The sequence below is a fragment of the Elephas maximus genome, chromosome 18, assembly GCF_024166365.1.
Source record: "Elephas maximus indicus isolate mEleMax1 chromosome 18, mEleMax1 primary haplotype, whole genome shotgun sequence".
NCBI lineage: Eukaryota > Metazoa > Chordata > Mammalia > Proboscidea > Elephantidae > Elephas > Elephas maximus.
In genome coordinates, this window is record NC_064836.1 from 31,245,814 (window position 1) to 31,272,808 (window position 26,995).

The 26,995-nt window shown below is 38.3% G+C and overlaps 3 protein-coding genes across 3 annotated transcripts; 1 reads left to right on the forward strand and 2 right to left on the reverse strand.

Moving 5' to 3' along the window:
- Positions 1-9,036: 9,036 nt before the first annotated feature.
- LOC126061752 (keratin-associated protein 15-1) lies at positions 9,037-9,480 on the reverse strand. Its single transcript, XM_049858494.1, has one exon. The coding sequence runs from the start codon at positions 9,478-9,480 to the stop codon at positions 9,037-9,039; it is 444 nt and encodes a 147-aa protein (XP_049714451.1).
- An 8,305-nt stretch (positions 9,481-17,785) lies between these two features.
- Positions 17,786-18,310, reverse strand: LOC126061614 (keratin-associated protein 13-1-like). Its single transcript, XM_049858262.1, has one exon. It carries the CDS (start codon positions 18,302-18,304, stop codon positions 17,786-17,788), a length of 519 nt encoding a protein of 172 aa, XP_049714219.1. The 5' UTR covers positions 18,305-18,310.
- A 7,768-nt stretch (positions 18,311-26,078) lies between these two features.
- LOC126061632 (keratin-associated protein 13-1-like) lies at positions 26,079-26,531 on the forward strand. The gene has a single exon (XM_049858288.1). The coding sequence runs from the start codon at positions 26,079-26,081 to the stop codon at positions 26,529-26,531; it is 453 nt and encodes a 150-aa protein (XP_049714245.1).
- Positions 26,532-26,995: the final 464 nt, after the last annotated feature.

Here is a 26,995-nt window from a genome sequence, read left to right on the forward strand (position 1 = left end):
ACAACTGAAGGAGTTCAGTTAGGAAAGTGGCCGTATGTTGAATAAAATTGATATGTTGATAGAGGGTTTTTGTTGTTGTTAGTGGTGTTCGGTTGGCTCTGACTCATGGCAACCTTATGCTAACAGGTCTAAAAGTTGCCTGGTCCTGCACCATTTTGATAATGATTAGTAAATTTGAGTCCACTGTTGTGACGACGGCACCGGGTCTTCTGGGTTGTGGCTATGTGTCAATCCATCTTACTGAGAGTCTCCCTCATTTTCATTGGCCCTCTATTTTACTTTCCATGGTGTCCTTTTCTAGTGATTAGTCTTACCTGATGATATATCCAAGGAAGCAAGTAGAGGTCTCACCATTCTCGCTTCTCAGGAGCATTCTGGTTGTATTCTTAATACAACCATAAAAAGTATGATTTAAAAGGTAAGTCTGTGATATCAGTTAGAAGCTACAAGATGAGGAAATCCAGTTGATGGCCAGTTCCATCAGTTCTGGGAGACAGTAAAAGAGATGAAGTTTCTGTTGTAAAATATGCAGAATGAGTCAGACAAACCGAAGGCAGCTCTTGGAAGGCTCAAAAGATAGTGAAGCAGAGTCTGTAAACTAGTAATTGACCTCAATCTAGCTTTATTATTTGAAATGTTGTGATAGGATAGCTTAAGTCTTACTATTACTCTTGGCCTAGATGATCAATGAGTGGGTGAGATCCAGACAGACCAGTTAGAAGTTCCAGAACTGAGAAGCTTATCACAGAAATGTCACTGAATTTGCTCTAATTTAAGTTCAACAAGTCATTATGATTGCAAATTTAACAATTTTATTTCTTCTCCTATAGCTTTTAGTAACTTACTGTTCTTGTATTACATAAATATGTTGTATTTTCAAAGTCATTTGTTCTTTGTACCTGGTCCAGAGAATAAGCAGAAGTTATCAAGAAAAAGGAAACTTAGATGTCTCAAGTTTTTGCCAACAGATGACATGTGAATTTTTAAAAATATTTATTTCTATTTTAGTAGTCTATCATTTCACAGCAAAATTGCTTCATAATTACTATCTTCATGTTCAATAGTGGAAGAATATTTGCTAAGTAAGTAGCTCGGCTTTTTTTTTTTTTTTGGTTTATAATCACTATAAATATATTTCTACCACTCATCTGTCACTTTTTCATACTGTGGTGGCTTGCATGTTGCTGTGATACTGGAAGCTATGCCACCAGGTATTTCAAATATCAAACAGGGTCACCCATGGTAGACAGCTTTCAGCAGAACTTCCAGACTATGAGAGACTGGGAAGAAAGGCCTGGTGACCTGCTTCTTAAAATTACCCAATGGCAACTTTATGGATCACAACAGAATATCGTCTTATTTAGTGCTGGAAGACAAGCCGCTTAAGTCAGAAGGCACCGCACAACAGTTACAACAATGGACTCAAATATACCAACCATCATGAAGATGGTGCAGGACTGGGCAACTTTTTGTTCTGTTATAAAAAGGCCGACATGAGTTAGAGTCACCTTGAAGGCAATTACCAACAATAACAACAGCAATCTATTTATTAGGTAGTCATCACCCATAGCATCTTATTCATGGTTGAAATAATATAATATTGTTTCTTGCATCCCAAATGGAGGTGAGGTCCAGAGCTCACAACTAAAAACTACGCCAAGCAGCCCATTTCCAGAATAGCCATGTGTTATGGACTGAATTGTATCCCCCAAAAATGTGTATCAACTTGGCTAGTCCATGATTCCCAGTATTGTGTGATTGCCCACCATTTTGTCATCTGATGTGATTTTCCTACGTGTTGTAAATCCTACCTCTATACTATCAATGAGGTGGGATTAGTGGCAGTTATGTTAATGAGGCAGGACTCAATCTACAAGATTAGATTGTGTCTTAAATCAATCTCTTTTGAGATATAAAAGAAAGGAGCCAGCAGAGAGACTAGGGGACCTCATACCACCAAGAAAGCAGTACCAGGAGCACTGTGATGGACAGAATGAGTACGTGATAGACAAATAAAGAACATTTTGGAAATAAATACTCTCTTTCTCTGAACACTGCCCTCTGCCCTGATGTTCCTCTTTGCACAGCTGGGCCAGAGCTCCATTCTTGCAGAATAGCAGAAATAAAATTATTTTTGTTAATATACATAGACTTTTTATTAAGAGGAAACCCTGGTGGCATAGTGCTTAAGTGCTAGGGCTGCCAACCAAAAGGTCAGCAGTTTGAATCCGCCAGGCGCTCCTTGGAAACTCTATGGGGCAGTTCTACCATGTTATTAAGAGGTTTATTTATTTCAGTGAGGAATAATGAAACTGTGCTAGAAGTCTCTCTTGCAAATTGGACATAAGAATTTGAGCAAAGATCTAAAAATAAATAAATAAAGTATGAAAATAATTTTACAAACTGAGAGGAAGATTACTTGCAAGTAAGATTTTAAAAATATGTTATTTATACTTGCTTTCAGTCTCCTGCAATAATCTAAATTTATTTAAACTTTAAATAGTTTAACTTTTGTTTTAAGTAATTTACACTTAAAAAAAAATAGAGGCTGTCAGTGCAGATTTTTCTAGAAAATAAAGCCTGAGGCAAGGACTTAGGGGCTAACTTTTTTTTGGAAAGTGCAAGTCTCTGACAATGGAGGTTAGAAGACACAGAAGTGAGGCAAGCAAAACGTATTAGCACTCTGACTACTGTTTCACAATGAGACAGAGCATTACTCAGCAAGTCACTCAGCAGGCATGTTCAGATGCCACATCCAACTTTTCTGGAGGGACTGCAAAGAAGAACAACTCAGAAAAATCCTTAAGAGGAAGGAGGGGAAGTTTATCTTCCCTTGTCCACCCATCGCCTGTGACTATTGGTCAAACTCCACCTTTGGTACTAACTCCACTATATTTCTAATTGAAGCTTGTTGTTGAGGAACATCCGGGAAATCAGACTCCACATCCTATCCAGGTTCTGTATTTCATCTGACTCTGAAAATAGAAGAGGAGCTTAATTAAAAGAACTCTTATAAATTGTTTACTAAAACACCTGCATTTTATAGAAGAGAAAGTAAGACAACTTGCCTAAGGCTACGTACATAGAGGTAGTTTCAGTCACGGAGGCCAAATCTCTGGGCTCCAGGTCCAGTACCCTTTTCTGTCTCCACCTTTCCACAGGATCAAAAGAATTGTTTTTGTGATTTAGACACATCAAGCAGAGTGAATGGCTCTTCAGAAATGGTAAGCCATTAGAAACCTAGAGTTGAAACAGATATTTTCTCCTGCTTTTGGGGTTATCAAACCTTCCTGTGGGTTAGAGATAAGCATGGTAGGTAAGACTGGACAAAATAGCTTGATGTAGATGAAAAACAGTCATAGGAGGAAAGGAACTGCCTAAGGGGAATGCGTAAAGGAGAGAAATCCCTTTGGTGGAGAACTGGGGCAAAGGTTTGAGCATATGAATATGAGTTTCAGGCATTTTAAAGAGCAGAATGTCAAAATTTCCTCATCAATTTTCTCTCTATATCTGTTGGCTAGTCGTTTATCATTTTAGGGCAATTGTCGTGGGTTAAATTGTATCCCCCAAAGAGATATGTTCAACCCCTAACCCCTGGTACCTTAGTTTGAAAGATGTCTTTTCAGATTCAATCAAGTTTAATGAGGTCATACTGAAGCAGGGTGGCCTTTAATCCAATATGATTGATACCCTTATAAAAAGAGGAGAAGATACACAGAGATACAGACACATTAAAGGAGGCCATGTGAAGACTGAGGCAGAGGTTGGAGTGATACGTCTACAAGTCAAGGAACACCAAAGGTTGCTGCCAACTTTGAGAAGCAAGGAAGAGGCAAGGAAGGCAAGAACCTCCAGGGAGAGTACAGTCCTGCTAGCACCTTGATTTTGGGCTTGTAGGCTCCAGAACTGTGAGAGAATAAATTTCTGTGGTGTTAAGTCCCCTACTTCGCAGATCTTAACTTTCTCATCTATAAAATGCAGGTGTTTTAGTAAATTATAAAAACCAAAAAACTCATTGCTGTTCAGTCAATTCTGACTCATAGTGACCCTATAGGACAGAAAAGAACTGTCCCATAGGGTTTCCAAGGAGTGGCTGATGCATTAGAACTGTCAACCTTTTGGTTAGCAGCTGAGCTCTTAACCACTATATCACTAGGGCTCCAGGTAACTAATACAGGAATCAAAACCCAGCAATGGATTATAATCAAAACCTGTGTTAAGAGCACAGGTTCTGGAGCCAGACTGGATGGGCTTACACTGACTTTCTCACATAATTGCAGTGTTATGCTGGGAAATCTGTTTAACCTATTTGTGTCTCAATTTCTTCATCTGTAAAATAGAGGTTATATCTGAACCTGCCTCATAAAATTCATTGCTATTAAATGATTCATATTATGCACTTGTCACGTAACCATAAACCCTAGATGTTGTTTATATTGTTCTAATTTTCTAAACCAAGGAGGAGTTCTGTTCATTCATCAAAGAATACAACATTATCAGTCAAATGAAAGAACAGGGGAAATTCTTTCCTGATCGCTTTGTTCATTTCAAATTGTTTTAAAACGTGGCAGTCATTTATCCTGAAGTGCAGAGACCCTAGCTGATATTCTCAGGCACAGGGTAAGCCAGAGAAAAACAGTGAGAAAGAAATTAACTGATACGTTTTCTTTATGCTCACCCAAAATTGAAAACACAGTGGTAAAAATGTTAGAACAAGTTTGACAATCTAGAGCAAGAGTTGGCAAGCAAACTCTTTATGAAAAGGGCCAGCTAGTAGATATTTTAGGGCTTGCATGCCATATGGTCTCTGTTCCAACTACTTGACTCTGCTGTTGTAGCACAAAAGCCATCATAGGCAACATGTCAATAGATGGGTGTGGCTATGTTTCTATGAAGCCATATTTACAAAAACAGGTGGCAGCAAACTTGGCTCACCTGATAATAGTTTTTGGACCCCTGGCCTAGAGAAAAGGCTGTATAGAAGCTCATTTGTTCTCTGTTATGGGATGGCTCTATTGCACACTACTTTCTATTTGGGAACGTTCAGGACACTTATACATGTGTAGTTAGTTACATCACATCCACACTAGGAAACTTATACACCCAGTTTTCTTTTTGTATCTTTATGTAACAGGATGTTACAGGGCACCTTTCATGTGGGCTACAAGTTTCAGCTGCAGCTCAAAGAGGAGGACAATGATTGTGAAACCTCCACACATCCCAGTCTTAGTCACAGCCCCACAAAGCTCTCCAAGAGATGGACTCAACTGTTATTGTGAAACTTATTCTCATCAAGAGAAGTTTGGACGCTTGTAAGAGGGATAGGTTTACTCTGAAATAAGTGTCTACCTGGTAGGGTGATATTCCCCTCCCACATACACACCCAGTGCTTCCCCTTCCATGTGAAGGAGAAGTTGTGAGGACTACACACACAGAGAGTGCTCTCACTCTCTAGCTGGTGATTACCAAGCTGTGTAATGTGGACCTTGGTGCCACCATGGGGACAGGGCAGAAAATTGTAAGAGTGTTTCAGTATCTCCCGGAATTTGGGGTGTTATTGAGACTACTAGTCTCTGTCCTAAAAAGCTGGAGTACACCATTAGCATTGACTGGGTGACAAGAGGTATGCTGTAGGACTAAACTGTGCTTGTATGAACTGTGCAGCAAGCAAGTGTGCTTCCCATGGGCCAAATGGATCACAGCAGGAAAAAGGTGTGTGGGCTACAGCACTGGTAGGCAGGAGCTGAGGGTGAGGGACTAGGGAAGGTCCTGGGAGGATGTGGTGACTATGTCGGGGTAAGGTTCAAGGCAGATGGTTCCAGAGGGTGGGATAGGACTATAAGAAGGTGGTTTATGGAAAACCCACAGAAGCCTCCACTGGAGAGAGGCAGCATTCAGACACTTGTGATAACTGAGGATATTCATTAGCAAAGACAGAACCACAAGGAACACTAGGTAAATGAATTAGACCTTTACGTATCTATTGAGGGCAACTGTGGTTCAGTGGTAGAATTCTTGCCTTCTATGCTAGAGATCTGGGTTCGATTCCCAGCTAATGTATCTCGAGTACAGCCACCAGCTGACTGTCAGTAGAAGCTTGCACGTTGCTGTAATACTGAATAGATTTCAGCAGAGCTTCCAGAATAAGACATACTAGGAAGAAAGGCCTGGTGATCTGTTTTTTAAAAATTACCCATTATAACCCTATGGATCACAACAGTCAGATCCCATTGTGCATGAGGTTGCTATGAGTTGGGAGTCAACTTGATAGCAAACTAACGACAGCAACAACATGTCCCTATTTTAGTACCTGGCATTTCACTAATACGTTAATAAACCAAAATGAGATATATTTAAATTCCCTGCAGCAAGGAAGAACACCACTGTGGCAGAGCATTAACAGTATCTCAGAAGAGAAAAGGTAGAAGTGGGAGTTGAAGTTCGACTAGTTAAGGTGGGTCTCTTAAGGCAGGAAACTGACTGGGATTGAACAAAGTTTATTGTATGACGGTTTAGGATTGGTGGGAACAGTAAATCAAGGACCCTGACATAAGTCTCTTGAAAAGTGAACTGTTGGTTAATTAAACCCTGATGGCATAGCAGTTAAGAGTTACATCTGCTAACCAAAAGTTTGGCAGTTCGAATCCACCAGGTACTCCTTGGAAACTCCATGGGGTAGTTCTACTTTGTCCTATAAGGTCGCTAAGAGTTGGAGTCGACTCAACGGCAATGGGTTTAGTTTTTGGGTTTTTTGGTTATCCAGGTCTGCAGACTACTGTTTCCAAATAATCTATAGGAATTTTCTGAAGCATACAGTGAAATCATTAATCTTTCCTTTACCCAGAAAAAGTTTTCTGAGATAAACAACTAAGTTGTGTTGAAATAGATGGTCTAAAGCATCGTGTTGACACAGAGGGATTCAACTGCCATTTCTCTTCCTCCAATACTTTCTCTCTGGCTCAACACAGGAGTAGCCAATGAAATGATAGAAGACAAGGTAGAGTAAGGACACTGAAAAAACAGATGATGCCTTCTTACCTACCAGTGGCCAGTGGAACCACATGACGGGGCTGAACTGAGAGAAAAGAGAGAAACTTCGATTTGGATGTAGAGCTGATTTTCAGTTTGTATTGGACTTAATGCTGACATGAAGTGAAACTGTTTCTTAATATCTTAATTGTTCAGGGACTTAGGGAAGTTAGAGCCCTCAGATCAAGTGCTAAGGTCAGTGGTGTCAGAAAAGTAAAGCAATTTCCTAATTCTGCCCTACTGGGTCAGTTATGGTGCCCTGGTGGTGCAGTGGTTAAGATCTTGGCTGCTAATCAAAAGGTTGGCAGTTCAAATCTGCCAGCTGCTCCTTGGAAACCCTATGGGGCAGTTCTACTCTGTCCTATAGGATTGCTATGAGTCAAAATCAACTCAATGACAACAGCTTTGGGTTTTTGGGGGGGTCGATTATACTTCTTATAAAAGGTGACTAATAATTCTCAATTCTCATATTCAGTTTTAAAATTAGAGTTTCGCTCAATAAGTATCTTACAGAGAATAACTTTTTGGTTAAACTGAAGAAGATAAAGTATATTGAATGTAATTCACAGAAAATTAGATGGTATCATTTATAATTTTACCATTGTCTATTACTCTTTTGTCTTATTTAAAATTAGAAAATGTCATGGACACGGAAGCTGTGAAAATATGCCTCTCAGGTCTCTACTGCAGGGAGGAAAATTGACTGGCAGCTCCAAGTGCCAGCCTCTGAATCTGCCACCATGTTTGTGCCAAGGTCATGCTTCTCCTGGTATGCTCTTGGTCAGTGTCCAAGCTCAGCAGGAATACTAAGGTAGGCCCATTCCTATGAGACATGGAACTTCTCTGGTAAGTAACTTTGACTAGAGGACTACCCATCAACACTGTTGAGGCATTCTTAGAACTGCCTTGCAGTCTAAGATTCTTCTAGTCCAACTTTCTTTTCTTCTCTCTCTCCTTCACCGGGATCAGACCTGCACTGCAGTCTGATGGCTTTCCCAGAGTTCTCCATCCTCATTTTTCCCTCCCAAGTGGTTTCCCCAATAAATACCTTTCATGTCAAATCCCATCTTGGCAGCTGCTTCTCAAAGGAATGTAACTAACACAATGGATCAGTAAGATTTTTTTTTTCTTTTCATATAAAGTGGTAACTTTTTCTGTTTTCAGTAATGAATTTTATATGTTTTTCACCCCACCATAGATTCTTTTGGAAGCCCCTCTCCTTTGTGTTCCTATTGGATTTTGTGTTTTTATCCCCACTATTATACTTGATACATGACGATAAGTTAGAATTTTATTTGTGTGAGTTCCTCGAAGGCAGAGAATCTGTGCCTTTGTTCAGCACAAGGCCTGGTATATAATAGAAACTTAACAAATGTTTGTTCAATAAATGCCTGATTGAATAAACAAAATTTTCTGAAGCAATTAACCAAGCAAATGCACCACAGAGGGGACATAAAACTTTCATGACTTGAGATATGTCATATATTTCAACTCTTCTCTAAACTCCGTTTTCTGTCCAGGAAAATATTGAAGAAACTCATGAAACAGAGAAAACTTTGTTTTTTCTACCTGATGAAGTCAGTTCAAAGTAGAGGATGCATTCATTAAATGTGCCATATTAATAAAAGCAAACGGAATGTCATAATTCATGCCAGAGAAATAAGTTTATTTAAAATACTGTATCTATTTGAAATAAACTTGAGGGGAAAAAGTGCTAGAAAAATCATAAGAGAAAAAAAAGAGAGAGATGGTAAAGGAAGTGATTCTCAGCATTGGTATAGGAGTTAAGATTCAAGATAAATCTCACAGATCAGATTGAGGAAAGGTCATAGGCCAAAGTCACTATATCCAGAATAAATCATATACTTGTCCATAGTAAGTCATAAACAGAAGGACTTGATGGTGAGTCTTGGTGGTACAGATGGTCAGCAATCATAGATACTGGCCAGGTTGAGTGTTGAAGATTCTTAAAATGTGTAGAGATAATCATGAGAGAGTGGGGAATATTCAGTAAGCTGATCCAAAAAAGTGAGATACAAAGGCTGGTTGATTACAAGTTAGCTGGTGGCTCCTAGAAGAAAAATAAGTTGGGCATCCAGAGTTGGACCCACAGTCCAGAGATTGGAAGCCAGTGTTTCCATAGCCCAAAGAGCCAAGGCCAATATTTCCAAACCCCAGAGATTCAGGGAAATTTGTCTGGCAGGGACTGCAGAGGATGAAATATCCTGGGTGATAGCAGGATGTCTGGAAGGATCTGCCCACAAAACCGGGTGTCTGGAAGCTGGTGGGCCCATAGAAGTTCTCCTGAGAGTAATTATAATTAGAAGATCCCACCTGGCAGGTGCTGGGAGTGTGGACTACATTGCTGGAGTAGAAAGCATCATAGATGGGAACTTGGTAACCTCCAAGAGAGTGGGTGGAGAAATTTCCAGAGCTGCAGTTGTAGGACATGTTGTCAGGAAGTTAAGTGGAGCTGAGTTTCAGTGACGAGTTCGTGTTTGAATGTTACCTTCTATACTGGGCACTTATGTACCCTACCTAGCCAAGGATGTAGTATCATGTGCCCATTTTTAATAAGAGTATTTAATTAGGCTCTGGTCAAAATGACATACATTGATCTTCAAAGCTCTTTTTATGAGTACAGATTTTAAATGAAAGAATTTCACTAGTTTTTCAAAGGAACTTGTAGTGAAACACAAATGTATTTCTCATTCATCTTGCTTTGAGGATGAATGAATATTACCACAACTGTATCTATAAGATCAGTGTTTTATTCATCCTGTCCTTCAAGATATTAGGCTGAATGAGTGACACAGAAACAATTTTGTTGAGTTTAAAACTCTTAAAAATAATTTTTAGTCTGGAGGTGACATTTATTTTGCTCCAATTTAAGAACCCAGTCAAGTACAGAAGATAAGTTCCAGGATATCCATTCCTTCTCCCAAATCTTGTGGACCTTATAGAAACAACAATTCAATTAACAACCCTTAATTGGTAGAAATACTAAATGACTGCATTCCAAACACATTTATATTTTGTTTTTTTTATAGCACAAATAGAAAAACCATTCTTATGTGCACTATTTGCAATGAAGGGTTTAATATTTGAAAAGAGTGCTTTCAAATACACTTTCAAATACATTGTAAGAATACTTACATCAAGGATTCGCTTGTTCTGAAGCTGGCTTATTTCTTCATAGAAAAACCAAAAAACTAAGCCCATTGCTGTCAAGTCGATTCAGTAGATTTTATTACCAAAAATCCTTTATTCCCATAAAGTTTAGGTACTTTTTAGTGGTGCTGATGTTTGTTATTGAGAACAAAACAATATATGTGAAAAATAGGTCTTTATTCATTTACTTCCTCTCCTCTCATAAAAAAAAAAAAATAGGGTGGGATTTTCACTACAGAATATAAAGAGAAGAAAGAAAGAAGGAAAATATCTACTCTATGTAGGCTTCACCTAATGACCAAGGATTTGAAAAATTTATAGTTACAAATGTCTTTTTTAAAATTCAAATATGGGAGACAGGTTATCAAAAGAGATGATATTGTTCAAATATTGTATGATACCATTTATAAGAAATAAGCAAATGTACAGAAACCAAAAGCAATTAGTAGTACCAGGGGCTGGAGGGAAGGGGAAGGAGGGAGTTTTTGCTTCAAGTGCCTTGACTATATGCTAATGGTGGTAAGATAATCTGGAAAAAGATAGCTAGGATGATTGCCCAACTTGAAGAATGTAATCAATGTCACTGAATGTACATGTGGAAATTGATAAATTGTTGCATGTTTAGTTGTGGATATATCAATATTATACATATGTACGTATGTATGTGTGTATATATATATATATATATGAAAAAAAGGAAACAACTCAATAAAAATGGATAAACCATGAACAAGCAGTTCGTGGAAAAAAGAAATACAAATGGCTATACCAAAGAACCCAAATCCATTACCATCGACTCATAGCAACCCTGTAGGGCAAAGTACAACTGCCCCATAGGGTTTCCAAGGCTAATCTTTACGGAAGCAGACTGCCACGTCTTCCTCCTGTGGAGCTGCTGGTGGGCTCAAACCATTCAGTTAGGGGCTGGGTGCTTAACTACTGAGCCACCAAGACTTCTTCACGAATAGCTATAAACATATAAAGGTGTACTCAACGTTGGTTTTTTTCAACTTTGTTAATGAAGAAATACCCAAACCCAGTGCCGTCAAGTTGATTCCGACTCATAGTGACCCTATAGGACAGAGTAGAACTGCCCCATAGAGTTTCCAAGGAGCGCCTGGCAGATTCAAACTCCCAACCCTTAGGTTAGCAGCTGTAGCACTTACCCACTACACCACCAGGGTTTCCAGTGAAGAAATACGAATCAAAATAATAATGATAATAATAATAGGGATAATATAGTGAAATAGAGATGAATGCATTTTGGGACCTCTGATATATCATGTATCAAGTGACGTAGTCTGCCTAGGAGGAGAGCATCCTGAGGATTTTTCTGGATGCCTCCATAAAAAAACAAACTTGTTGCAGTTGATTGCAACTCATAGCGACCCTAGAGAACAGAGCAGAACTGCCCCATAGGGTTTACAAGGAGCACCTGGTGTATTTGAACTGCCAACCTCTTGGTTAGCAGCTATAGCTCTTAACCACTGAGCCACCAGAGTTTCCTAAAATGAACTTCAAATAAAGGTAGTGCTTGGATGCAGGAAGTGGCTTAAAATTACTGATGGAAATGGGCAATTCTCTTAAGAGAGCCATCTTAAAAAAATTATATTGTCCAATGAAAATGAACTGAGACTCATTCTATAAAGAAGTAGTATTACTACGTGGAAGTTTTAAGGGAAGATTCAGCTAAAAAATCTGAAGTGGGCTACTTTTGTAGGTAATAAGCTTTCCATCTAAATGGAATATCGAACTAGTATTCTCTAAATGGGAATCCTACCTGGCAGAGAACTGTAACTTATTGCTAAGCCTCCTTCCCAGTAGTAGACTTTAGGAGTCTGAACACTTTGAATAGACAAACTGATCTTCAATCATGTTTTTTTTACTAAGAAACACAGTTATATCCCGTGTTTCTAAAATAAACAATTCTTATTTATTAGGCTTCTTAATTATGAATATCAAAAAGCATTCTAGGGGACTCCAAACCTTTCTGTTCTATTTGTCAATAGGCTTCTTAATTATGAATATCAAAAAGCATTCTAGGGGACTTTCTGTTCTGTTTGTCAATAAAATATTAAACACCAAGTATTTCATATAAATATTTAACTCACCTAAATTGAATTTGTGGCTTGTTTCAATGTCATCCATTCCTATGTGAGCTACTTCTGTGAAGTAATATTCTATGAGATCAGATAGAAGTAATTTTAGCATTCTTTTTTTAACAAAAATGCATGTTTTTGCAGCTAAACACTTTTTTTGTAAAGTTGCTAAGAAATACATTTCTAGGAAAGAAACAAATCAAACAGCATAGAAGCCGCAGTAGAACAAACCTTCTCGATCTTTCCACTCCCTCCAAGGTATCAGTTTCCATTATTCCATTACAAAAAGGTGAGTCATAGGACAAGAAAAACCACTATCTGTTATTTCAGGAGCTTTGTAATTCTCGTCAGAAACACCTGAAACAATTTGAGTCAAAGTGATTTATGCTGTTTTCTAAAGCTAGGGAAGAATCTCCTTAAGATGGCTACTTTGGTCCAATACCTCAAAGCAATTACCTTATAAACTTCCTTTTGAATAAGAATGTTTTCCAGATTATGGGAAATCTTTTCAGTGATAAACACTGACTCTGATTAGAATTGGAAATACACTGGGTGTTTTTTCCACATTTTGTTCTTAAGCTTTTCATCATCTTAGATGAATAATTTGTGGTGTTCCAAAGCAGCATAAAATATAATACTTAACTCATACACACATTAAAAAAAAAGAAAGGAAGGAAGGCTAAGATTGGCTCAATAATTTGCAAACAGTTTTAAGTAGGAAAACAAAAAATACAGGAAATTCCAGTTAATGTTTCACTAGTAATTCTGGTTGAAGTGTGATTGTGTGATCAAAGGAAAAAAAAAAAAAAAAAAACCCTAATACATCTCGAATACTACCTGCTCTTTCTAATGATGCTTCTAATTAAGCATGCCACTTTCATGGCAATGCTGAATGGATGTTTTTGTTTAAAAGAAATGTCTATGAACACACCAGTTAGCAACTTTGCCAGCCAGATGGTGACAATTTTAAGACAGATTGTGAAAGGGCTATCACTAATTCTTAATTAAGCCAGTTTTCCTCAGTGCAGACACTGTTTACCTGTGAAGCAGCAGTCCGAGGGATCCTCCGGGTGACCTTTGATAAACGAGGCTGACTAATAGCTTTGAACATTCAACGTTATTGCGTGAATTCCAAGGCAGGAACATTACTGCACTCTCAAGTTGTAAAACAACACAAACTACCTATGCATGACTGTGATGCTCTTTCTTTTCAGTTCAATTAAAATGAAGGTAAGCGATTTTTACTGTGCCTTGTGGGTGACCCATTCAATGATAAGTGTGTATAAATGCTCCAGTCCAGGAAGAGACATTCAAACTCAGGATCTTGCCATTCGAACTCACATCTGTAACCACTTCCCACAACTTCTGCTCTGCAAACTCCTGCACCTCTCTCAGCAGCTGTCCGTGCTACCCAGGCTCCTCCTGGGGCGCTCTCTATCCCAACAACCTGGCCTACAGCACTGACCTCTTTGCCCCCACCACCTTCCAGCTGGGCTCCTCTCTCCACAGAGGCTGTCAGGAGACCAGCTGTGAGACCAGCAGCTACCAGCCTTCCTGTGTGGTGTCCAGCCCCTGCTAGATATCCTGCTACCCCCAAAGACCTCCACACTCTGCAGTCCCTGCCAGACAACTTACACTGCGTTTCTGGGCTTTGTCTCCAGTGGCTTTCAATCTCTTGGTTGTAGTTCCCCATCCATGGACATTGGATCCAGTGGTTTCCAATCAGTAGGCTGTATTCCCAACACTTTCTCATCCCTAAGCTACAGACCCAGCTGTTGCCGCCCAGCCTGCCTCTGTTCTAGAAGCTGCCAGTCTGTTTCTTACCAGTTAGCCTGTGGATCTGTGTTCTTTTAATCACCTGTTCAAGAAACCAGAAATTTAAACAAATACAAGACCTGCTACTTCAAGATACACACTGTATCTCAGGGGACATCTAACTCAATTGGCATAACATAGTCCATAAAGAAAATGTTCTACATCAAGAAAAAAAACAAAAAGATATGCACTATTTCTTTCCTGTCTTATTACTAGCCTGCATATTTGATTTTTACTCTTACCATGGATTAGGAATAACTGAATTCCATTAACTGGAAAATGTATTTGCTGGAGAAATATACTGAAACTATATCCCTGGGATTGTATAGGCATGCAATATCGAAGGATATTTCTTCTTAATATGTCTTCTAGTTATTTCCCATAGTATATTTGTCTAAATTTCAAAAGGTGAAAAATATCATGTTTAAATAAACATGTTACTTAACATCCATATGTTTGTGTTAATATTATTTGTTCACTTTGTGTCTTCAAAACTACTTCTAAGAATCTGGTTATATTTTTCTTTATCTTAAAAAAAAAACTGACTTTAAAGCATGAAATTGTCCAATTTCCTTTTGATTTAGGATAAATGATTTAATCTCGGGTTTTTACTTCATCCAGTAATCTGTTCACAGGCTAAGACCAAGATTATGCATTTTTAGAATTATCAAACTAATAACTCTGATCTTTTGTTCTGCAGGGAGTTAGAAACTTCAATATTTTATGTAAGATAACTATAAGTTATAGTAAATTGACTATATTACATAATTTTAGAAGAAAGGTTGCTTTTATAAAATATGTTCTAATATATGTGAGAAACTGGAAAGAGGGCTTCCAGTAAGCACTTAGATATTATTGAAGTAGATGTTGGTGAGGGCTCCAGTCCCCCCAGCCTAATTGCCTCAGTGTGCAAAACCTGGACAATGAATAAGGAAGACAAAAGAAGAATTGGTGTCTTTGAATTATGGTGTTGGCAAAGAATATTGAATATACTGTGGACTGCCAGAAGAAAGAATAAGGCTGTCTTGGAAGAAGTACAGCAAAAATTCTTCTTAGAAGAGAGATTGGCAAGACTTTGTCTCATGTACTTTGGACATGTTATCAGGAGGAACTAGTCCCTGGAGAAGGACATTAGGCTTAGTAAAGTAGAGGGTCAGAGAAAGAGAGGAAGATCCTCAATGAGATGGAATGACACAGTGGTTTCAACAGTGGGCTCAAACTTAGCAACGATTGTGAGGATGGAGCAGGACTGGGGAGTGTTCAGTTGTACATGGGGTCACTATGAGTTGAAACCAACTCAATGGCACTTAACCACAACAACAAGAAAAAAGTGCCAGATAAGAAGTCAAGTCTCTAAATGAAATCTCTTACACATTCCAACATTTATTAACAAGTAGCCCCAACATTTTTCATATAATGAGTTCTATGAATTTGAAGCCCAATTTTTTTGCTTTTTTTTTTAGTTGTTCAGTTGATAGCACTTGTATGAAAAAAAAAATAATTCAAAGTATATGCAAATATTTTCTTATTACAGCATTCAGCTAAGCATCCAGCAGCTGATACTCCTTTGGTCCATAATGAATAAGGAAGACCAAAGAAGAATTGATACCTTTGAATTCTGGTCTTGGTGAAGAATATTGAATATACCATGGACTGCTAAAAGAAAGAACAAATCTGTCTTGGAAGAAGTACAATCAGAATGTTCCTTAGAAGCAAAGATGGTGAGATTATGTCTCACATACTTTGGACATGTAATCAGGAGGGATCAGTCCCTGGAGAAGGACATCTTACTTGGTAAAGTAGAGGGCCAACAAAAAAAGGAAGACCCTCAACAAGATGGATTGACACAGTAGCTGCAACAATGGGTTCAAACATAACACCTGTGAGCATGGCACAGGACTGGACAGTGTTTCTTTCGGTTGTACATAGGGTCACTATGACCGGAATCAATTTAACAGCACCTAACAACAACAACAACAAAATATCAAAGTGGGATTAAGACCCAGTTGCTCACTGTATGATTAATTCAAAAAACATGAGCAGTTGTTTTATGGGATTTTCTTCTTTGGTTCTTTCAACTTCCATGTTTTCCCACCCTTGCTTCCTGGAATCATGTGCCAAATAAGCTGCTTACACTCAAGTTCTTGTTTTGGGCTCTGCTTTTAGGGAAACCCAGGCTAAAACTAATGAATATAAACATTGTTTTCAATGCTGCCAGGGATTTAAAAAAAAAGATAATGGTTATGTTTATTGTTTGCATTATTAATACCTGCTATATGCTGTGGGTCTCTATGAGCCAGAATCGACTCAATGGCAGTGGGTTTGGTTGTGGTTTTATATGCTATGGAGGAGTCCTGGTAGTGTAGTGGTTAAGAGTTGGGCTACTAACCAAAATGTCGCAGTTCTATCCAGCAGGCACACCTTGGAAACCTTACGGGGCAGTTCAACTTGGTCTTATAGGGTCACTATGAGTCAGAATCAACTCAATGGCAGTGGGTGTTGTTTTTTTTTATATGCTATGAAACCCTGGTGGCATGGTGGTTAAGAGCTCAGCTGCTAATCAAAAGGTTGATAGCTTGAATCCACCAGCAGCCCTTTGGAAACCCTATTGGGCAATTAGAATATGTCCTGTAGGGTTGCTAAGAGTCTGAATCTACTTGATGGCAACAGTTTTTTTTTTTTTTAAATACTACATGATTTTCCTAGTGCTTTTTTGTTTCCTGAAATATTTGGCCTTCAAAAGGTCAAAATAGCAGTATTTGATTCCAATTTTCAAGATAAATTTGAAAGATTACTGCTGACACAAATGGAGTCTTGCTTTTAGGTTGATTCAGGTTGAGTGTTAGAGCAGGATCAGGAGAGAATCTCATACCTGCTAAACCCACTTACTGCCCACCTGAGAGTACTGTTATTCTCCTTACACATGTGCAGAGGTGAGGCATGGATTTTGGCATTTTTGCCAACCAACAATGAGAAGGTTGTTTGCCCTGGGAGTTCCTTAAAGCTCATATTTTCTCCTAAATGAAAACCCACATTCAGATAGCATACTTTGAGGTAATTTTCTGTCAGTGTACACACTTCATCTTATAAATTACATTATATTCATATTGGCTGTGTTCCTAGTTTATGTACTAATTTCTCTGTTTTTCCTTATCAGCAGAAATGCCTGTCTCCCATTTTCAAGCACCTTTCACTGCTGCTGAAATAGGTAAGCACATGCAAAATATGACCTTCCAGGACTTCTTCAGTAGGAAAGACAGCCAAAAATTTGTTCAAAGGTACCTAATTGTAAATGCCCCAAATCCAGTTCCAAAATTGTATTGGTCTTTACTTAAACTTTCCAAATTCTTGAATACAAAAATTATACTTAATAAAGTTTAAAAAATAACAATAAGACAAACAGTATATTTAGATGCCATATTCTATAAGTTTATTAGATTAATATTTTGATTTTCAACTGCTTTGAAAAGAAAATCCAACAGCGTATATTCTATCAACAGTGCAAATGACATGACTTAATTTGGGGTGACTGATTAATTTCAGAGTCTTCCAGAAGCTGGTGATGTGAGAAGCTGATAATTGGTGAATGTAAAGATAGTGGTAACTGATGAGAATGAAAGAAATGGCTACTTTGAATAGAGACTTTGCCCTCAATAATTGAAAGGGAACACTTAACAAGGTGACTGGTAGAAGCCAAATCCACAGATTGGTCTGTAGTAAGAAGACTGGCAGCTCCTAGAGATCGAGTAAGTTGGGTGGCAGAATCTGGATCCATAGCCCAGGGAAGGGAAGCCATAACCCAGGGGTCTGAAGCCACTGGATCTACAACCCAATGAGTAGCAGCTTCTAGATGCATAGCCCAGAGAGTGGCAGCTTCTGGAGCCAAAGCCCAGGGACGTAGTATAAGTTGTCTGGCAGGGACTGCAGAGTGTGGAGGTCCTTGGGTGGTAGGAGGGCGTCTGGCAGGGGCTGGACATCACACAGGAGCGCTCGTAGCTTCTGGGCTTACAGCAGGTCTTCTGACAGCCCCTGTAGACAGAGGAGCCCAGCTGGCAGGTGCTGGGAGAGCAGAGGCCAGTGCTGTAGACCAGGTGGCTGGGGAAGGAAGAGCCACAGGAGGAGCCTGGGTAGCACAGGGAACCCCGCAGGGAGCGGGTAGAGAAGTTTCCAGAGCAGCAGCTGTAAGTCATGGTGATAGGAGACTGAGTTCAGCTGAGTTACAGTGAGAGGACTTTGGGTCTAATGTCACCTTCTAGACTGGGACATTTATACAGGATCAGCCATGGGTGTGGCACACTACAAGGTCATGGTTCCTACATTGAGATCTCTCATTTGCATATGTGTAACTCCATAATTTTCTCTGTAATTGCAATTATATTTGAATAGTTTTTATGGGTGCTATACTTTTGTTGTTACAGTACAAAGCCAATGACTTGTTAGAAATGCAATGACTGTTTTACATTAATTCCAATCCCATCATGGCCAGGTAAGTCCCTCCTTTTCCTCTGGCATATGCTTTCTGTGTATCTACTTCCTGAATAATCACATCTGGCCTTGCTGCTCCATGTTTTCCTCCCTAGGGAGGGTAATGATATAACATCAGTATTGTTCTGGTTCAGTAGCTCTGTGGCACAGCTTCCATCTGAATGGGAAGCCTTCATGAGAATGATCTACCTTGTCATCATTCATTCTCATTCTCCAGAATTAAAAAAAAATCCTGCAAGTCAATTCTGACTCATGACCACCCTGTGTGTGCCTCTGTGGTAATTTGTGGCAGTAATAGCAAACTAATACAACAAACACTACTGCTACATGGTGTGTCTCTTATCCAACGAAGAGACACAACAAAGAGAGTCAGAGATTGACTTTACACAGCATGATGTTTTCAGGATTCATTCATGTTGTAGCATGTATAACGACTTTGTTTCTCTTCATGGTTGAGCAATTAATTGATCAAAAAAGGACAAATATTAAACGATCCCACTTACATAAAATATCTAGAATAAGCAAATGTCTAGAGACCAATGGTGACAAAGGGTGGGGGAAAGGCGGAATTGGGGAGTCATTGCTTAGGAAGAATTCAGTATTTGTTTACAATGATGGAAATCTTGGCAGCAGATATTGGTAATGACTGTATGACATGACTGATGTAATTGGTGTCACTGAAGTCTACATTTGAAAAATGTTGAATTGGCAAATGTTGCATTGTACTTTTTTTTTTTTTTTACAACAATAGAGAGAGAGATAGACTAAGAGAAAGATGGTTAGAAACAGAAAGATAACTTGCCATGTATTTAAAGGCAAGGGGCCAAAAAAAAAAAAAAGGCTCTTGAAACAGACTCCTAGAGAAAATCAAGCTGAGATGGTCTGCAGACAGCCTAGAAGTCATCACTACTGTGATGAGGGCGGGAAACAACTGAAGGAAGAACCCAGAGAAGGCCAGAACTTTCAGACTTCAGTTCTATTACACTCTTGATTTATGGCTTGTTTCATCTCAATGTCTTTATAATCAAAACTTTTCAAAATTAGTATATTTTGTGTATTTTTATATATTGTCATCTGTTTAGCATCTATAAAAAAAAACCCAACACCGTTGTTTTGTAGCATCTATATTTATAAATACTCCAGGGTTAGAATTTCTGTAGCTATTCACTGCACAGGCTTTGATTGCCTTTTCTGGCATTTCCAGAGCCAAGTACTGTCTTACATTTCCCTGTCCAAATGTGAACTTTTCTTTCTTCCCAGTCCTCTTTTACTATGCAGGGTACATGAACATTAACTTCCCATGGGTCCTCAGTGACATGCCTAGGATCGCCGGCCCACAAATTACTTCAAAGACAACTATTTTAATGTCTTTTTCCATTTTTCTTTTCTGTATTTTTTTCTTGATTGTTTTCTTTTTTGTTCTGCTATGTTTTATTTTTTGTTGCTTGTTCTGAACTATTTACTCAAATTTGAAAAAAAAAAAAGTTTGATAGATGTATCATGTATCTTCTTTCGAAGTTCTTTCACAAAATATTCGATACTAAAATATAACCAGTTAAATAAGTTATATTTGGGGCTAAAAGAAGTGCAAAGTCATTGTGAATGGCATTGTTTTCTTATTTTATTTTCTAATAAAACTACATTACACTTATGAAAGTAATGCTAAAAGTCATCAATTTACTCAATTATAATGTATTTCAATTTTTAAAAAGTAACATAATGCAGACCTTCTAGAAGAAAGAGGAGTGGGGGGAAAGAAGCAAATGCACCTAATTCAAACAGCAATTCTGTGAGTTCTTTATTGTCTACTCTTCAAAACCAGAATTCATTTCTCCTTAATTTGTGCCCCAACAATTACAGTAAGTGTCCTACCAGTGCAACATTGTGGACACTATTCCTTCCCCATTTTTCATCTTTCAGGCACAGTTCTTCAAAATAATCTGGATGGCAAAATTTAAGGCTTTAATGAGGAGTATAAATTTCTCAGGCAAAACTGTGAAGTTATTGAATTTGTCTTCAGTGACTTCAGCCTCCTTGTTCAAGGATCCTACTGTGTGCCAGTTAACATGTCAAGAGGTAGTTTTCTCTTCCCCACTGGCTCTTAATTGCCAAACATGAATCCACGTTAAACTAATATGTGTGAGAAGAGCTTGTAAACTTCCCAGCTTTGAGTCTAAGACCAGAGATTATATTGTTTATTCTGTATGCTATAGATTCCCACCATTTTTTAAACTGAGTTATTTATTAAAAATGGGTTATCTCACATAAAATTTATGACCTGGTTGTACATTCAATGGTTCTGATCTTCTGGGTATGGATTCCCATCTCTCATCTATGGATCATATGATTTTGATCTTTGGGCATTTCTAACAGAATTCTATCCTTAGTTGATATTTACAAATTTTGTAATTCACCTACTTCTTTCTAGAAATTACCAGTCAACTTATTGCTAACATGCCAAGGATTTCATTTTATGAATCAAGTAGGTGAGAACCTCAAAAAATAAAAGCCAATATTTGCTATATAAACATTCTCTTTAATCACTACACACAAAAAAAAAAAATTTATTAATCACTGATCACAAAATACTTTTTTTTTTTTTTACTATTATTCAAAATAGAGAGTTTTGAATTCTATATTCTGGAAAATATATTCATTAGAGAAAGAATATTATGGATGCTTTTCTGAAATATGTAATGTAGTCTTGATATTTTTCCCTAAGGGCATTTCTATTTAAATTTTATAAGGTGAAGAAATATTCAAGGTTTCCCAATAGATAGATTTATGAGGCTTCTAAATATATGTTTGTCTGTACTTGTGCAGAAAACAGAGCTGAGAACATGGATTCGAATTTAAGAAGTTTAGGTGAGCCCAGGAAATACCACCAGGGGAGTGGTAAAATATGATGGGGTATGGAAGGAGGGCTACAAAAGATGCATTATTAAGCCAGGTACCACTGTAGGCAAATGGAACTTAATTCTAATGAAGAATTTCTTACACAGAATGCAGCACGCTCCTGTGAGGTGAAAAGGATCCTCAGGCGGAGATTTACAGATATCCTCAGTAATCAGTCTTCAGAGTGTTCTGGTAAATACCAGGGTATATGGGCAGGATGTTGAGAGCTTCTGTTTAGGGTGGGGTATTACTCTGAAAAGCAAAGGTAAAAAAGTGTGGAAGGGAATGGCCTTCTTCACTGTTGTTGCTCACTTATTTGGATCACTCCATATATTTAGGTAAACAAAAAATCGTTCTCTCAAAATCACATAAAATTAACAATTTAATATTGTTTAAAATATCTAAATGATCCCTTTAAGTGAGAACAAATAGAAAATCTGAATAAAACACAAAAAATAATATGTATATGAAAATTTCTGAGAAATCTGGAAGCATCAGGGAGTCACGGAGATAACATATGGGCTAGGACTGAAATCAAGAGTTGTGATCCTGCCATTTGGAGTTGTTCTTCCCTTAAATTTATTTGCTGATTCTGAAAATGAGCGGCTGAGAGTTTCAACAAACTCACAGGACTAGGGGAATAAATTGAAATTCAGGTACCACCAAGGAATTTGCATCTTGGAAAATATCCTGAACTTGGGAGGACCAATTCCTAGGACGAAAACTGAATTGCAAATAGTCTCTCACAAGAATTGATGCCTAGTTCTGAATCATTTCAATCCCCGATTGGATTAAAATGATCTAGGATCCCTTTCCCAGCTGCCTGCCAGAAACATGAGGAAATTCTCTCTAGAAGAAAGTAAATTAATCCAGAGCCTTTTAATATGAGATATCTATAACTCTATCAAAACACAGGAGGAATATGAAAAGAGAAGCCTAAAACACAAGGGAACACCAGAAAATAGAATCTGAACCACAAATGAAGATAGTGGATGTGTCAAATCAAATATTAAACTAACCATGTGAAGAAATTAACAACAGGAAATAATAAGGCATTATAAAGGATAACTACATTTAAAGAACTAAAGGTAAGATTGTGAAAAAATTGGGGCAGAAAATTAAAAGCCATACAACAGAACCTAATTGCAATTTTACAAGTTTAAAATGTAATAACTTTTTAAAACCTTCAACGGATTGGTTTAGCAGGTTAAATATAGCTGAAGAGACTAATAGTGAATTAAAAGGTGGAACAGAAGAAAATTTCCAAACCAAAACACAAAGAGGCAAAATAATTAAAAATATAGCATGTAAGAGGTATATATAACATAATTAAAATGTATATCTCACTTATAATTGGAATCTAAGAAAGAGGCAAGGAAGAGAGGGGAAAGAATCATATTTGAAGAGGTTACAGCAAAAAAATTTACCAAAAGTGATGAAAGGTGAAAGATATCAACTTGGGAATAAAATGATGATGAGGAAAATGATGTAGAGCTGGCCTACCAAGGTGCAGGTGATTGATGGATGGGCTTTCCCGGTCATTACCCAGAGACAGCCTGTCACATATGCTCCAAAGCTAAACTTTCAAGTTTTTTTTTTTTTTTTTCCAATCATTAAACACCAGAATTTTCCTTAGAAGAGAGGTTGGTGAGACTTTGGCTTGCTTCCTTTGGACAGATCATCAGGAAAAAACAATCATTAGAAGAGGACACTGTGTTTGACAAAATAGAGGGCCAAAAAAAAAAAAAAAAATGAGGGAAACCCTCAACAAGATGGATCAATGCAAGAGCCACAACAATGGACTCAAGCATACCAACCATCATGAAGATGGCACAGGACCAGGCAACATTTCGTTCTGTTATATATAAGGTTGCCATGAGTTGGAGCCAAGTCATCTGCAAACAAAGTCAATAAACAATTAAAATAATCTTCTTGGTTAAGTTTAGATAACATCCTTAAGAACAGAATATCCAGTCTTTGCTATCGAGCAGCCAATTACTTTAATCTCAAAACAGTGTAAACAAGATTTAATATTCTCAGACTGTTTGCCTTTTTTTCATTCCCTAGACTCTCCCCTGTCTCTTAAAAATATTAGTTTCCCTTTGTGTCTTAAAGACAAAGTCTAATAGAAGTTGTTTCCCTCACATGTAAGTAAGCATCTTGCATGCATAACAACAAAGTGCACCTGGATACTCCTTGACACACAGATTCAAGAAGCATCACAAATTCCAAACATGATAAATATGAGAAAGGTGACTAAGGCCATTAGACAAAAACAAACAAACTCAACAGAGAAATATACAAACCCACAACGACAATTAGGAATTTCAACATGTTCTTTATCAGTAATGGAAAGGAACAGAAGACCAACAAACAGTAAGGGCATAGAAAACGTGAACAACATGATCAACAAGCCTGACCCAGTTGAAGTGCATAGAGCATTGCAATCAACAACTTCAGAATATCCATTATTTTCAAGTGCCCACAGAACATTTACCAAAGTAGGTCACAAGCTAGGTGAAAGAAAAAGTTTCACCAACTTCTAAATGATTGTGCTCCTGTGGACTATGTTCTCTGGCCATAGTGGTTTAAGTTAGAAAACAATAGCAACAACATTAACCAATAAATTCTTGAAATTTAGAAATTAAGCAATATGCTTCTAACTAATCCATAGTCAAAAAAGAGAGCGAATGAAAATATAAAATATACCCAAATTAAACCACGCATGGTGGGAAAGTTGTAGCCTTAAATACATATATTTTAAAAGAAAACAGGCTAAAAATCACTGATCTAATATCAATATCCAAGAGACAAAATAAGGAAGCACATTGATCCCAATTTAAGTAAATGAGGGAAGTAATAGAAGAGCAGACATTACTGAAAACAAAAATGTAAAATAGAAGATCAATATAGCTGGACACTCAGGATTCTTGGTAACAAATTGACTGCTAATAACTAAAAAAGACATAGAGGGTATGACAGAAGTTAGTTCTATAACATATCAGTCCAAATCCATCAAAAACCAGACACCAAGATGGAGTTAAGATAAAAGGACTCTCTTACAGGAATATCTACAAGACGAAATTGTTGGTGAGTGAGGAGGCTTGGAGAACTGTCAGACTGAGATCCAAGGTTGACTTGAAAGAAGGAGAGAGAGAAGGAATTGCCTTAGACTGCCTTGCAGACTAAGGATAGTTCCTCAAGGCCATTGGGAAATGTTCCAGCTAAAGCCGGCCAACAGAGAAGTCTCATGACTTTCAGGAACAGGGTTCCCTGATTTTTCTGCTGTACTCAGTCATTGCCTAGGTACATCCTGGGGAGTACATGGCTTCAGTACAAATGCAGCTATAGATTTTGAACCACACCATGTCCAGCCCTTGGTCAGTTCAGCCTCCTGTAGTTGAAGATCAGAGAGCAGTGGTGGCTCCATGTCTTTCATGTGGACATCCATGTGCCTTACTAACAAATGCACCTCAAGGGCAGCCACTACCTGTCTGTCAGTGGAGACTTGCCTGCAGCTATGATACTTCAAAAGGTTTCAGAGGAGCTTCCAGGCTAAGACAGATTAGGAAGAAAAGTCTGGAAATCTACTTCTGAAAATCAGCCAATGATCCTATGGATCACAGTGGTCGTATCTGCAACCGATCACTGGGATGGCGGAGGAGTGGGCAGTGTTTCATTCCATTGTGCATGGGGTGGCTATGAGTTGGGGGCTGACTTGACAGCAGTTAAAAACAACAGTCGAAGATCTGAGAATTGTATCCTCAGGACTGCCACATACAATGAGACTCTGAGAGGACCACAGGACGCAGATCAGATACATTAAATCTAATTGTTTCTTTCCCTCATCCCAATTATGTCAAGATCTTTGACTCTTGTTATAAGGGTCTAAATTGATTTCCACTTGTAACTGTCTCAATTCTGTCCCTTTCTGTCACCATATCTTTAAATATTGTCCAAGTTTCTCTCTGGTCCTAGACAACACTGACATTCAATTTGTCTTGCCTGATATTTTTCAGTATTCATGAGACATCCTGGGTAATAGGATGTAATAGATGGACAATAATTTCAGAGAATAAGAAAGAATGCAGATAGGTAGCGTTAATCTTTAGGAGATTTCTCCTTAAGGCCTAAATTGTACATTTAATCCATTGATACATAAGAAAGATACTTTATCTTATTTCCCACCTTTTAGAGGAAAATGTTTACTCAGCATAGCCAGAAACAAGACACATGAATGATGCTCGAGACGAAAAGGAGGGGCCCTCTTGGCCATGATGGGATGAGCATCAGTGTCAAACAGTCATAGCATTTCTGACATAAGAACAGTTCATTGGCTTTGTGCTGTAACAACAAAATTATAGCACCCGTTAATATAATATTCGGGAAACTATTCAGACACAATTATGAGAAGATTATGGAGTTACACATATGTAAATGAGGGAGGAAAAATATGGAAAGGATGACTGTGTAAGGTACCACACCTATTGCTGAGAGTATATAAGTGCCCCAGTCTAGAAAATGGCATTAAAACTCAGAGAGTCTTCTCGCTGTAACTCAGCTGAACTCACATCTCCTGTCACCATGTCTTACAGCTGCTGCTCTGGAAAGTTCTCCTCCCGCTCTCTGGGTGGCTGTGTGCGCTTTTCCTCCCCCAGCCACCTGGTCTACAGCACTGGTCTCTGCTCTCCAAGCACCTGTCAGCTGAGCTCCTCTCTCTACAGGGGCTGTAAACCCAGCAGCTACCAGCCCTCCTGCGTGGTGTCCATCCCCTGCCAGACGTCCTGCTACCAGCCAAGGACCTCCACGCTCTGCAGTCCCTGCCAGATGACTAACACTGCGTGTCTGGGCTTTGGCTCCAGGCGCGGCTGCTTCCTGAATTATGGATCCAGAAGCTGTTACTCGCTGGGCTGTGGATCCAGGGGCTTCAGGCCTTTGGGTTATGGAGTCTGTGGTTTCCCTTCCCTGGGCTATGAGTTCAGATTCTGCCGCCCAACATATTTTCCTTTTAGGAGTTTCCAGTCATCTTGTTACTGACCAATCTATAGATCTGGCTTCTACAGATTAATGTGATGACTGACCAAACCCATTTAAGCAATGCAATAAGATTCTGTAGTAAGGTCATGCATTATCTTGATTTTCTCCGTTGAGTGTTATTCTAGTATTCCTTGACCACCAGCTTCTCTTTTCCTCTCCAGTCCTCAAACACTGGATGATAGACTGACTCTGCAAAATTAACGAGTAACCCAAATTGCATTATTAATAAAATTTATGTATTTCCTTTTTCCCCCAAAATAGGTGGAAAGCCAAATGATTTTATTCTAATAAACTCTTCATTCTGCTATGCAAATATGCTGTTAATGTTGTTATTTATTAGTAATGTATTAACTAGGTTTGTGTTGTCATTGTTTCTGGTAATGCATTGGAATGCTAAGATTTTGGGGGGTATGCACTAAATTTGGCTGGGTTTTAAATATTTTCTTTTCTTAAGGCAGGGGTTT